At 35.7% G+C, this 14,959-nt stretch overlaps 1 protein-coding gene and 1 long non-coding RNA gene across 2 annotated transcripts; one reads left to right on the top strand and one right to left on the bottom strand.

Moving 5' to 3' along the window:
* Positions 1-728: 728 nt before the first annotated feature.
* On the bottom strand, positions 729-10,001 carry LOC135686147 (nucleoside diphosphate kinase). Its single transcript, XM_065202332.2, has 6 exons — positions 9,708-10,001; positions 3,167-3,325; positions 2,617-2,718; positions 1,990-2,049; positions 1,372-1,424; positions 729-948 (listed from the first exon to the last, which is right to left on the bottom strand). The coding sequence occupies exons 1-6, from the start codon at positions 9,939-9,941 to the stop codon at positions 828-830; spliced, it is 729 nt and encodes a 242-aa protein (XP_065058404.2). The 5' UTR covers positions 9,942-10,001; the 3' UTR covers positions 729-827.
* Positions 3,399-5,316, top strand: LOC148960131 (uncharacterized). The gene is made up of 2 exons (XR_016143855.1): positions 3,399-3,782; positions 5,089-5,316. It is a non-coding gene; the product is annotated as an uncharacterized LOC148960131 (long non-coding RNA).
* Positions 10,002-14,959: the final 4,958 nt, after the last annotated feature.

The raw sequence follows: 14,959 nt of genomic DNA, 5'->3' as shown, positions 1-14,959 counted from the left end.
TTTAGTATGAAATGGGATGTTGGGCAGTCAATTTATATTTTGCCAATTTATAAGTAATATTTTTCATTAATATCTGATTGCTACCAAAGGTAGTACTTTTTAAGTATTAACTGTGTTGCAATCTGTTAAGAGAGAGTCGCCTTACCAACAAATTTGCAATCAAAGGAAAACCATTGAAAGTCTGTCTAAAATTGACCTTTATTGCTTGTTGCCAAAATTGAATGTGAAGGCATAACATTTTTAAGTACAATTTCTTAGAAAGCAGCTATTGTTCTTATAAGAATTTACATCAAGCAAGCTTTCCAGCATTAATTCAAAAAGCGTTTTGGTAATTCTTTGTGCAATGATAAATTGTCTGCTGTACAAACCGTCATCTAGCATGAACCAAAGACAAAGTAGGTATTACAGCTTTTTTCTGATCACTAAAGCAGTTTGGACTAAGGTGTCTTATTATTTCAACACTTTGTGTCATTTTTTCAGTCTATAAAAGTGTTACCTATCTTGTCTCTACTAATGACTGTAAAGACAAAAACTTCATGCAATGTTTGCTTAACGACAGGACAGCTTTAGTAAATCACAGTTTGATTAACATGGCCTGGGTTTAGCCCTTAAGTTGTTTTTGGAAAAAGTAATTGTGATCCAACATAACATTGGGTTAATAAAATAAAATTTCACCGACTGATTGTGCATTATACAGAAACCAACGCTAAGCAATAAAGATGAACATATATGATGTATTTTAGCATTTTATTTCCAATAATACACAAAAGCAATAGTTCACCTCAAGTGAACCAAATTACATTTATTCTATTCTACTTGTATAAGTCCTAATCTTCATAGATCATTGATTCTGACATAAGTTTCCAGTCAACCAGTTCCTTTTCATCAAACCACAAGCCAATCTCGATGGCTGCACTTTCATTACTATCACTGCCATGGATGATGTTCCTGTACAAAAGAAAAAAGAACTTCAGTCTCTTTCTAAATGTTTCTCATTAACAAGGTTTCATTGAAAACAAGTGTTGTATGCCTCACAAACAAGTGTTGTATATCGAAAATATGTCTCGCACACAGGTAACCAGCTCAAAATGCAGTTAGGTTTTCTGGGGTTTTCTGATGTTGATGGCGAAAGCTAAGTAAAATGGCCTGAAGTTATATCACAATTAAAGCTGATCGTGGAGAATAGGTCTATCTATTACCACAACATGATAAATATGTGAATGAGTAAGCAAGTAAATAATCAAAGAAAGGAAATAAGTAAGAAAGTGAGATAGTAAGAATGTATCACAACAGTAGCACTTATAAGATTATGGCTTGAAATTATGCAGCTCTCAAACGTATCAAATAATGGCTAAAGTAGCTGGCTCTTACCTTCCGATATGAATACTGTAGTCACCTCTTATAGAGCCTGGCAAAGACTTTTGCTAAGAAATAAGAAAGGGTTTGATTTAGAATTTCAAATAACTCTTGCTGTGTGCTCATTCCAGTGCCATTTGAAGTGTTGTTCGAAAAAATTGCTAATGAATATGAAAACAAACACTGGTCATGCAAAAAACTGTTGCCATGTGAAAGTATATTTGTGTATTAGTACATCTAAGAAACCTTTCAAAGGTAAATATATGTACATAGGAAAAACATAGGAAAAACCTTTAGGGAAATACCGTTTAGATATAAAGATGCAAACAAACCATATAACATATTGAATGTAAAAACATTTTGTTGTAAGTAATACCTGCCTTAAATTGTGGTTGATGACAAAAAGTCTCTTTTTGAAGAACTTTATCTCAAATATAAGTTCCTACTCCAACATTTTCACATATCCACAAAAAAAACTCTACTCCCCAGGATAATTAAAACTACATTTAACAGCAAAGGCAGAATTAGAAAATACTTAGAAAACAAGTGAATTATACATCATTCAGAATAAATAAATTGGCAGTATGTATATATATAATTACTTGGAACTGAACAAGTTAGGACAAGACTTACTGGATCAGTTTCACCAAGCATCCTCCTGCCACCCTTTACTGCATCAAGGCCTTCCCAAACCTAGAAAAATATGGAAAATGATTGTTACTTATAAAAATGTGTGCAGTGTGTGAACTGAAGGCAACTTATAACCATCCAGCTCTACACACACACAAATGTGCAGCTCTGCCTAAACAGCATTACATATATACTTTATGAAATACAAGTAGAAAATAAATTTTCACTATATATATAATTAGCTATATAGCATTTATGCAAGCCATAAAAACATTACTCTCCAGGTTGGAAAACATAAACTATTTTTGCTGTGTAGTTGTGAGTAACAGCACTGTATTAGCAGCAACCTGCAAACAAAGTTATTCCAGCTGCTCAAATATATATGATTGTAGTATCATATATATATATATATATGGCTTTTTGATATCCTGGGTTAGCTGTGAGTGTTTGCATAAAATCAAGCATAGCTGCAAGTTTTCCAGCCTGTACTGCCATCATCAGTTTTAATTCAAAACTGCAACTCAGTATTGTTTTCTACCACCATTGTTATTCGTTGTCAAAGTTAAAAGCAGGAAATTTGTAGCTTGTAATCATACAGACTAAAGGAAATAGAGTGATGTGAAGACATACCATTGCAACAACAGGCCCTGCTCCAACATATTTGATGAGTCCAGGAAAGAATGGTAGTTTGCTAAGATTTGCATAGTGCTTCTTCAGCAATTCTTCATCAGGCTAATGAAGCAAAAATATTTTACTGCATCTAGTACAAAGCATAAAAGGGTTGTGACATGGGAACACTTGGGACAGCAGATCTATGCCAACCATGGCTTTCTAACTAACAGAAGTTGGCCTTCTTGCGAACAAAACTTTTTGAAACAGCGCTTACTTAGTTGGTCTTTGATGAGGGCGTGTTTTATGCCTCTTTTATTGAGATTTTTATTATTTGAATAGAAATGGATTAGGGCCTATAGAGAGGGACTGAGTACATGAAATAGTGCGTGCAGCTGCGGCCAAGGTATGCAGGAATACACCCATATATCTCTACAGTTACACTAATTTTAGTAAATAATGAACTGACACAATAACTTTATAAAACCATTTCAATGTATAAGCTACTTTACAGTCGTAGAATTTAATTCGAAACTACTTAGCTGGCCTAAAACAGACACGTGGCCCTTACCTTCATGAATTTCATCGCAACTAGTTTGTATCCCCGCTGTTCAAATCGTTTGATAATATCTGCAATGAGCCCTCTTTTGACGCCATCAGGCTTTATCATGATGAAAGTACGGTCATTTTTTGTTGGCTTTTGTTCTTTGTCTCCCATCTTTGGCTGCACCTGTACAGAAATGTCCAAGAGTCAAATATTGTACGAAGAAGTGAAAGGAAGATTGGTGGGGGAAAAGCGTTTTGAAGAAGTCCAACCGAGGCTCTACACAGGCCATGCTCCTGCACAGCGAAACTAATTTTTAAGCATAGGCGGGGGTGCACAAGGGGCACGTTCCACGAATTTTTCAGGAACAGGGGGTAAATTACATATTTACAGCTCACAGATAAGCCCCCTTATTTTGTAGCGGTCCCTATGTCTATGGTTTTAAGCCCAATGAAACCGGTCACCTGCACTGATCTAAAAAAAACTGGATCGCGCATCTATTGTTCTAAAAGTGCGGCCGCTGAGAAATCGCAGCGGCCATGCTCTTGTGACCACTTTTGCAGACTTGTGGTCTTGTTTACTACGAAGAAATGCCGGTTCGGACAAGTAAAGTCGAAGTTTCTGTCGTCAAATAGTGGCAAAGGTGGGTAAATCTAAATATATATGAGCGTAAAGGACCATCAAATTATTAAATGTTCCATTTTATGGAGGTTAAGGCATTTTGGTTCTTTATTTCTTGTTGCTTTACGGATAGCCTACACTTTTAGGCCTATTATAAGTAGGTGGATTGAAACTCGAAAACAGAAATCAATCTAAGGTAAATCTAAATAAACATTTTTCTTTCGTTGTTGGCACTCAAAAACAGTAATTAGACTGTTTCCTAAACTCAAGTCTCCACGGAGAGTCCAACGATGCAAATATATTTATTCGAATCAGCAGGCAAGTGACTATATGACTAGCTACCTTTTACTTATTTGATCAAATTAGAGCCGTAAATTGCCATGAAAAAGCCACGTAGCAGCGATAATTACATAGAATATAAGTAGCTTTCATATGTAAAAGTTAATTTTAGTTGTTTCTCTGATAGGATATAACCCCCAGAAACATCTTGGGAGCAACCCCAGTGTAGTACTAAGTTTCTTGTAGATAGAAAATATGTTTAATTTGTGTAGCTGCTCTTTCCAGACAAGTCTAGCCGTGATTTCAAACCTCTAACTTTTTGTGCCCCTCTACATTGTTTAAGCAATACATTTTACATTGAAATGATGTGATATGAAACATGCTTACATTCAAGTGAATCACCGCTTGTACTATGTTTGTGACTTATGTGACTTAGGACTAATTGAAGAGTGATATTTTAGTGTAACGAGAATTAAGCCTTGTTATGTGCGATTCGTTCACTAATAAAACCATCCTTGACTAACGTGTCATTTCCAACCCAGCGTGTCTTATTTTACGTGCAGAGAACACGGAGCCAGAGAGAGAGAGACAGTGTGTTGCCTGTGTAACTCTGATGTGAACTGAACTCTGAACTGAACTGAACTTACATAAAAATTAACATGCTTATATACAGAAATGAATATCTAGAATTAACACTAATGATGTAAGGAAAACAAAGGATAGGAAGGGCTAGGACCAGTGTGAATAGTTTATGAATTGAGATTTAGGTAGATGTGTAGGGTTAATGAGGGCCTAAACAAAAGAGAGGAAATGTTGACATAGTGATATGCTCGTAGAGTGTAGTGATGAGGTAGTGATGTGAAGAAATTCCTGTAGGTAAAATAAACAAAGTAAAAATGGATGGCGATAGGTGAGGAAAAATTAGAATGAATGGAATCACTACAATATCATATTCCCCTGAAAAAATAAGCCTTAAAGAATATGCCTGGTTGTACTTTTGAATCAAAATTTTAATATTACCTCTGACAAAGCATTTCTTTATTTTGCAGAATAAAGTGCAATGGAATGGCTTGACAGCTATTGAGGGATTGAGGGATACAATCATATATAGTTTACTGAGCTAGAACTTCCTAAGTAACAGATATTACAATGAATAGTAATTAAAAGATTGTGACTTTGTTTCAAATGAATTTTAAGATTGTGATTTTAAAAATTTGAGGTTTTTGAATTTGTTATGTATACAGCTCTTTGAGAGATATTGAGAGATAAATCCTTCATATTTGAGAGATAAATCCTTCTGCCCTGAGACAAAAGCTATGAGTGACAACACTTTTATGAACTGAAGACTAATACGGTTCATAAAAAAGGCTTACTACAGCAAAACATTTGATTACATTGGTAATTTTGTTCCAGAAATAATCATAGATTACTGCATAAAGCTCACAAAATAAATTCATTTTACTGCTAAATGTTCTAAACATATACACAATTTTTGTAGCAAACATTTGAATTTGTAAAATCTGTTTGAAGAACCTCCTGAAACAATCTAAATTACTGTTTCCACTCCAAAATTAATGTTATGAATATTGCAGTTTGTTTTGCTTTAGTAAGATTCAGCTGCTAGCAACAACTTCCATTGCTTAGTCACATCATACCATCTCAGTGATTGGTTCCTTTCCAAAACTTGAAAATGGAAAACCTTTATGGTTTTATAAACAGATGTTTATTTCATTTCAAAACAAGTGGTGAAGGCACATGTCTTTGTCAATCCACCAAGTCAAAGATGCACACAAGTTGCTCTACCTAGAAAATAAAATATAAAAGTATTTTTCGTGTATCTATTAGCCTGCGCCTTTATAGATCTGATACATTCTTCTATGAGGCAGTCCCACATTTCAATTTTTCCATGGAGAAACAAAGATTAGGCCTAGTGCCATGTAGAAAATTATTACTGAATTCATAAACATTAACTATAGCAATCTATTTGGGTATCTAAAACCAGGCAAGACTTTCCAAATAGCTACCTACTTCAAAGTAACTAACTGTAGCAATCTATTTGGGAAACTAAGGCCCCGTTTACACTGCCACAGATGACTTGTTGATCCGTATCAAAAGTGATACGGATTGGCCTCCCGTTTACACCACTCCAAGCTATCCGTAGCAAAACTGATACGGCTAACCGTATCACTTTTGATCCTTTTAGCAAAAGGATTTGAAATGGTCCAGACTCGTGAAAACCCAGTTTAAAGGGGGCATAACTGTACCTAAGAAATACAACGATCTTGGCCTACTAAAATAAAAATAGTAGTGTACTCACGGTGAAAAAGTGGAGCATAGCTTCCTTTTTATTTGCAATCCTTGATTCTCATGGACCTTGTTGTCATTTATTCCCTTTTCATCGTCAGTTCCCTATTTCGCATTTCTTACAGGCAAAATAAATGCAGCGAATACCTTATTCTCCAGCATCCTAGCTATTCATTTTCCCGCTGAAGTGGTCACAAGCGCATGGCGCCGATTGAAATTCGCCGGCCGCACTTTCTAAGGTTTGAGAACAATAGGATGCGCGATCCAGTTTTTTTTAGATCAGTGGTCACCTGTGAGAGTTGGATTTTCTCACAAGGGAGTTGGTTCCTTTCAAAAAACCGAATGATCTGGGCACTTTTCCATTTCCCCCAATCCCCTGCATTCTGAGATTGTTGGGCTCAAGTCCTTTTTGAAGTTCCCATTTTTGAAAATTTTTTTTCATTAGTTTTCTTCAAAAGTGCACACTAGTTCTCTTCAAAAGATCTTTTTGGGACCCAAATCCTTATTCCAATTTCCCATAAAGTCGAAGACAAATCCCTCTGCTCCCTGTTTTATATCTACCTGCTATCCATCATAAAAAGAAATCGCCAGGCTCAGAGACGGCGCCACGAAATTGAACCTGGGGGGGCTAAGAATGAAGATAAGTGACATAGGAGGACCCACAAAGGTTGGGTCGAACGCGAAAGAAAATTTTCGAAATCAGGCCTTCTAGAATGGCTTAAAATGCATCTCCCAGACTAAAATTTAACAAAATACTATACCGCTCAGAATAGACAATACGATGATTCTCAGAAAAACATTATTGATTTTTAGTAAATATTTGGGAGGGGAGGATTCATGCGTTGGGGAATAAAAGAAAGAAAGGGTGACCTTTGTTCAGAGTGCACATCAATGCAACATTCAACATGTTGCGAGAAAATATTGGGTTAACTACTTCAAGACAGCATTCAACATTTTCAAAATATCATAATTGTCTTCACTTGAGAACCATTTTTTTGAGACATTGCAATAATTTTGAAATAATGTTTCAAAATGACTTTACATAGTGCAGTTTTGAAAAATGGAACCCACTCATAAACAAACACAAGATAAAATTGCATCATGTAAATAGAGCCTTATCCTGTTTAATGTGTGACAAAGTGCACCTTTTTGGAGCCCCTTGGGCTTTTGGTTTTAGGTACACATGGCACTAAGTAAGGAGTTTGTGCTCATTGTAGTAGTGCTCTAGTAAGCATTGCATTGTGTCTTTTGTGGGTTCAGAGCAACAAGCGTATAAGTGTGCATTGACCTTGAGTATATAAACTTTATGTTGGCATATTTTCTTCCTCACACCTTGCAAGACAACCTGAAGTTGGACTTTGGAGAGCAAAGGTATTTTGCAACTCTGCCTACTCAACCTATGTCTTAATATTTTCACATTTAATTTGCATGTCAACTCTCTATCTCTTTCTCATTTCATTAGTTAATGGCCAAATGGACAAGGACAAGGTGTTCCTAGACAAGGGAAGAAGGCCATTGTGTCTTTTTCACAAACCCCTTATAAATGGTTGGGATTTCATTTATGGCTGTCTTTGTGATTGGGGCACCCACAGCCCAAAAATAAATGAAAATTCTGAGGGCCATCTTCCCCTTACTTGCTAAATTCTATTTTTATGGTATCCTGGAACAAATATTAACCAGAAAATTTTTGGAAGCTAAGATAAATAGAAAATTCAATTGAACAAATTAGAAAGGACCTCGATGTGTCAAAATATGCACTACAGATTTTCATTTCCATAGACACACACAACGCTTTTGTGAGCATCATCATTTTCAGACAGACTTGGTACACTGTTAATACTTATTCTCGCACTAAACTAAAAAAAATCCCAAAAGACCAGTCAGAGGATAAATACCTCTGGAGAATTGCAAATAGTGTCAATGTAAAGCAAAAATGGAAATCACATTTATGATGACATTTCCATGTTATAGAAGAGTTATCACTTGTGTCAGAGTTATTGCATGTCAAATTCAAGGCCATTTGTCCCCCATCCTGCATTGATGATTTTAATTATATATTTATGTTATCTATTTTTCAGCATCCATTCACTCTCAGAAAAAAGACCACACACAAAATTTCAGTAAAATAGGGTAAGGCATTCTAGAGATACCACCAGTTGAAAGTTTGGCTATTTTTGGGAGTGATCTGCCCAAAATTGGTTCCAGCAATAAATAACTACATTTAAAGTCCTGTGAAAGTTTTTCTGGTTGTAATATTTACATCAAATTATCAAATAAAGTACATTAAGATGCTGTAGATTCCAAATATGACTATTAAACCATTGCTTCTGAAACTTTCAAATAGTTTCAAATATATGAGGGGTCAATTTAAGGAGGGTTTCATCAAAATCTGATAAGCAATCATTAGTGGAACCTAGGAAATTACATTTGATTGTACATTCAGAATTTTTACCTACAGAAACTGATGGAAATTGTTATTTAGAGATGTTTTTCCTACATATCTAATCAGGCCTTTTCCTTTGACGCGAGCGATCACTCGCGATCGCAAGACATTTTTTGGGCAGTAAAAGCATTTTTAAAAAGGTATGGAACAACATTTTGCGATCATCCAACAAAAACATCTTTATGACCCTCGTGATGTACATAAAGTTTATAAACGAAGCAGACTTATAAAAAATATTTAGTCTTTTTGGAGTGCATTATAAATCATCGTAACCATTCCTTTTCATTTGATATTACCTTAAACAAAGGTACCTTATAACAGGAACAATTTTTTCACTATCAGAGCGTTTGCTCGCGCAAAAGAAATCACACAGGCGTTTGACCACTCGCGTAGGCTTTTTCTTACGAAAAGGCCTGTCAGACTTATTTTCATGCACAGCTAAAATGACCTAGACAACATAAATTGCCATATTTTGTGGGTGTAACAATCATCTTTAGAAATCCACAATCAAATGTTTTATTCATATCTGTTAGAAAACTTTTTACTAAAATAAAAGGTTTTTTCTTTTCTTTGAAGAAGAAAGGCAAGTGTGATGCACTTTCAAATTTAAAGCCGGCTTGACACAAGAAAACTTAAAGCCGGCTTGAGCAAATTTCTCACTACCAATGCCTGAAAGGGCTGAAGTAGAGCTTAGAAAAAAAATCTTTGAACTTTCTTCTGTATTATTTGCAGAGAGTTTTCAATTGAAAATTCTGCAAGCTGAAGGCTAACTACGAATTCGAGAGGAAAATTTGCAGCAAAAAAATCGTAGAGAAAAATTCGCTTCGCGCGAAAAAATCGTCTAATGTAAACAAGACTTAAGAAGTAACTGCAGCGAGCAAAAATTATGATATTGAAATGAAACATCCACAGTCTACTTACAAACGCTGATGCACTGACGGTTTGCAGAATTCCACACTGGCCCTTGGATTCTCTATTAGCAAAGTAACTTGCACTGCCTGCTGCAGCAACGGCCGTCAGAGAGCCGATTAGCAATGGCGCCATATTAAAGGCTTTCCTCGTCCCAGAATTACTTGAAGAAAAAAAGGACCGAGTAGCCGCAGCTACATTAAAGTTCCTGGTGGATCTTATCACAGAGAATGCCCTTGATGCCATTTTTGAGCCTGCTCTTTAAAGAAACCGTTCTGGTGCTGATGGCCTTTACATGGAAAGAAGGGAAGGCCTGTTGATCTCCTCTCCATGCAACCTCTATCTCAGCAGCCACAAATTTTCCGCGAACTCGAAAACCGTAGCATAACAAGAATTTTTACAAAAGTTCTCGAAATGAGAGGTTTAATCACAAGTGTAGCTCAAATTGCTTGGTAAAGCATTCGTATCATTGCTCTCAACGTGATAAACATTATCAACAATTGATTATTGGGAAGGGAGGGTGAGAAATGTGGCGTTTCTTGGCTATTTCTGCCAAACTAAAGGATTCCATCATTGAGTTACCAAGGGGTACAGCAACTCCCTGGCCAAGCTACTGCTCCAGTGACCTAGTTCTAAGACTCTGGTTTTGTATGGTAAGAGGAAATGGGAGTCAATGACATAACTAAGCAAGGGGGTTCTTGGATAAATTTTGGGTAGCGGTCTGCCGCGAACACATTCAACGAGGTCGACGAGGGTCGACGAAAGGTTGGCTTAACTTAATCTTAGAAAAATGGTACTCTTGGGTAAACCAACTCCTATGCGAAAAATAACCTCGGCATTGTCTAATATTCAAAAACGAAATAGTTTAAGATTCATTTCCAAGCAATTCGAGTTAGTAGATGTTTCAAAATTGTTGGTTTGAACTCGGAAATGTCTAAGGTCGATTTGTTTGAATTTACTAGTTCACTATAAACATAAAAGGATTCTCAGGAAGAAAGGCCGCTCCTTAGACCAATATTGTCAAGTTACCCTTAGCTAGACTAGTCAGATGACAGAGAAAAGATGGTCTTTGGTGTAATGAATGTAATGGAGTGGTCTCTCCTCGATTAGTATAGCTACTTAAAGAGCTCCTCCTCAAGAAATTTCCCTGCATACAAACCCCTCTAATTCCATTGTTTAGACAACAAGAAAATCGCTTAATTTGTTTATGTATCAAATTTATTTTCAATATTTAATGTAGTAAAGTATTGAAAATAATGAAAAAGTGAAACTGAACCTGGAACTATGGGTATTATCATTAAAGTTAGCAAGCATAATTTCCATGTTATACTCACTATGCCCGTATGGTGAACGAGCTACATTCATATTGCAAAGGACAATAAGGCCCCAGTCTTTAATTTAACCGTGGCAAATTACCGTCATTTTCTTTTAAAGAAAGGAATCCCTAAGTTTTTTGGGTTATTGCAACAAACCTCAGCCACTATTTATGTCATGGTGTCAAGTGCAAGTTGACTATTGTTGATGGCTGCTATTTATGTTTGCAGAGTGGTGTCAAGTCGGTGACGGTGCCCATGGGGGGATTAGCCCCAAATATTTAATCTACCAGCCACCCCTTGAATAAATCTCAAAGACATGCAAGAAAAGCCTCGTTTAAGTTGCCATAAATCTTGACAAATTCACATTACACATATATTCATTACACGCCTTTTTATAAAAGTCCTAACTCAAAACTTAGGTTCTAAAAGCTCCTTAACTGCACATTTAGTGACATGAAAATAGCATAGACAAAGAAAAAGAAATTCTGAGTTTTGCTTTTAACTGGAACTAGGAACAAGGCCCAAAGGCAAAGAGGGCAAGAAAAAAAAATTAATTTGCATAAAGGACTACGTCAATAAAGAAGTACCTTTGCATTTAATAAAGAGAGAGGCAGTGCCTACACCTTTTACTCCAAGATTGTAATAAAGTTTGCCCAACCTCGATTTTTCTAAGAAAATTTTCGCGTTGAGCCCGAATATGTTCTTAGATGCATCCCTATCTTTTCGAATCTGATATGGTTTCTGGAAAAAAAACCCCTTGCTCTCGAATAGAAAACAGACATTTTGAAAAAGCGAAAAATGTCAGTATTGTGCTTCTCTATTGCAAATATTGTGAAAAAGCAACTTCTGAAAAATGTGCCCTCTACGCCAAAGGTCACCTTTTCTTTCTTTCCCCAACGTCCGTCAGTAGAATTTAAGCATGATTATTCCCCTTCCCAATTTCACCCAGCTACAATAATCTGTGTTTTTCTAAGAAACGTCGACTTGTCTATCCTGAACGGTATAGTATTTTGCTAAACTTGGTCTTGGAGATGCTTTTTGGCCTTTCTAGAACGTCTGATTTAAAAAATATTCTTCCGCGTCGGACCATGGTGGGTCCTCCTCCATGGTGGGTCCTCCTCCATGGTGGGTCGTCCTACGTCACGAAACTTGATTCTCAGCCCCCCAGATTCAATTTCTTTCCCCTGTCTCTGAAAATGTTATCAATTCAATTATAAAAAAGTCGACATTTTAAGAAATATCCGTAAAAACCTTCTATATAGCCGAAAAAATCTTACTAAATCTAAAAGTTTCTAATTTTGGGTCATTCTAGAGAAAATAAATGTCGATGTCTACGGGCACTTTGCTACGTCTACATTCAAGTAATCTTTTGTCAAAAAATAATTTTTATTTGTGTCTCATTTATTAAATAAAGATGTAGTAGTTAATTACTGCTGTGAATGAAATGTTTGAGTTTGAGTTTGCAAACATGGTGCGTTCTAAATTCTTTTAAATTTTGAAATTTTCTTTGCCGTCTAGAAAACTGAATTTTTTTAATTGGACTGAAATCAAGGTATGCTTCTGATTTGATAAAAAGGAAACGTCTATCAGACCGAAGGGAAAGTAATCCCTAGTGATTAAACTTTCAAATAAATCCTATTCTAACAAGTAACATCGACCCTCTATCCTCTTCATTGCTCCTCGCATAAGGGTTTATTCTATCAAGGTCCTCCCATTAGGGTCATGTCCAAAAATATTTTTTTCCATTTCTCAAATCCAAAGATCCCTGAACCCAAGATGACCTATGATTGGTTTTTATTTCTTGCCCTTGTTTTTAAAAGAAGATTTATCGCAATGATATTTTGCTCAAGGAAATGGTAAATAATTTCATCTTGCAAATTCTATGACGATTAAGGTTGAAGCGTAAACAAGCACAAAAGCTGGTTTTTTCAAAAAGTGAAAAAATACCAACCATGCTTTAAAATACATTCTGCTGAAGTAGAATATCAAGTACATCTATTCTAAAGAAGCAATACATTCGCAAATGAATTGTATTTTGTAGTTGTTCTAAAAGAAACTCGATGAATTTAGCGAAGGATTACTCCCTTTGCCGTGGAATGTTGCACGTGCTATGTGCTAAATTGCTTTTTACAATTTGACAAACGAATGAATGCAAAGGGCAGGTCTTCTGTGTTTACTGCCTGTCAATAGCAAATTTCTGAAAAAATCATTCTGTCATTGAGGGAGCACGTTAAATTTTTTAAAAAATATTTTACTTGCATTGCATAAAACTTTAGGTAAAACACAATATCATTGAAAGAACTAGAAAAGTGCTGAGTTAGAATGTTGGAAAAAAGTACTTTCTGATGACAGGAAGTTTTTTCTACAGTAGTTGTAAAATAAACTCAAAAAGTCAGCATGATTGATCACTTTAGACTTTCAAGAAAGCATACGCGAAGACAACAAAAATATGATATTGGTTACACCTATAACGTTTTCTGTATTTGTGATATTAACCTCAAACGGGGTCTGAAATGTCGTAGCTCGAAAATTTTTATGCTTTGAGATCTGGCTCTTTTATCTTTAGCATGAAAGTGCTGAATACGATTGTTCATTTTCGCCAATTGTGTTCATTTAAAGATCGGATTTTCTTTTTCCTTTCAGTCGCCCATCCTGTATTAAAAATTCCTTATGTTTTGCCTATCTGAGTACAACCTTTCTTTAGAAACACTTTCTTATGAAACACTTCCTTACAAATCTACTTAATTTTTACATTACTAAATCTGCTTACAGCAACCAATTTATAAATCAATCTAATTGATTGAATTTTTCTTCCAGGGCTATGCCCCCCCCCCACTTTTTTGCGAAGCAAGTAGTTTAAAAGCTGCAGTAAAAGAGATAAGAAGCCTTTGTCCCCAACTTTTTTAGCCTTGCCCCCCCCCCCACTTTTAAATTCATGGCGCGGGCCCTGTCTTCAGTTTATTCCTCATAAGTAAATCATCAAAGCATACAGATATAGTACCCTAGGTTCGGAACCAAAAGCCTCAGTGAAAGAATAAGTCGAACAGTGGTCCCCTTATCAATCCAATCGTTCACAGACCTATTCGCTCACCAAGGTTCTGGCACATTGGGTAAACAGCTATAGCAATAGAAAGCATAAATTCTACGTTTTCTTGTCGTCGATGGTTGAAATAAACATTTGGATTATTTTTAGGCTATACTCTATTTAGATTTGAAGCGAAAATAAACAAGGCCCATATTGGTAAACACTTGCTCTGCAAACAGAAGCTTCGGCTCCTCTAGAAAATGGCAAAAATATATCTTGATTTACCAAGTGCTGAGCTTTTATAGTACCTCCACAATAAAGAATTAATTAATTCATACAAAATCGACTCATTACTTATGCTTATGGTAAAGCTTGGGGTTCTATTTTCCATATCGAGACAATAATGCAATGTAGTGTATTATGGAACAGCAAGAGACAGAAGGCTTATCGATCTTGTGTTTTGTATATGTTCAGCTTTGAGGGCAATCCTCTGTCTTACTCTAGTGACATAGACTTCATTTTCGTCGCTAAACAATTTTATGTTGCAGGCATAATATTAGTTTTTCCATAATTTCCAAAATGTTTTTCTATTTATGCGAAACTGGTTTTATAAGAAACCAGTACTAGGATGGCCAACAATTTAAGAAACTTTAATATTAGGTTCAAGAAAACTTATGAAATCGAAAAATTTCCGTTTTTAAAAAAAGAGTCCAAAAGTTCTTACTTTGTTGATTTTCCTTTAGAAAGATAACGTACATTGGATTTTGATCTGCACTGGTCTTTTTCGTGACGATCTCAGCGTATATTTTTCCAAAAGTGATCATGTTCAAGAGGATAAGGCAATTTTAGGTTCCAAAAATAAGAAAACAACTAAAAAATTTTTAGTACTAAAATGAAAAATTTGGATGCGAGATTAAGAAACT

The sequence above is a fragment of the Rhopilema esculentum genome, chromosome 6 (genome assembly GCF_057945365.1).
Source record: "Rhopilema esculentum isolate cy_ngs chromosome 6, ASM5794536v1, whole genome shotgun sequence".
NCBI lineage: Eukaryota > Metazoa > Cnidaria > Scyphozoa > Rhizostomeae > Rhizostomatidae > Rhopilema > Rhopilema esculentum.
The sequence above is the reverse complement of the archived record's forward strand: the minus strand, read 5'-3'. Positions and strand labels throughout refer to the sequence as shown.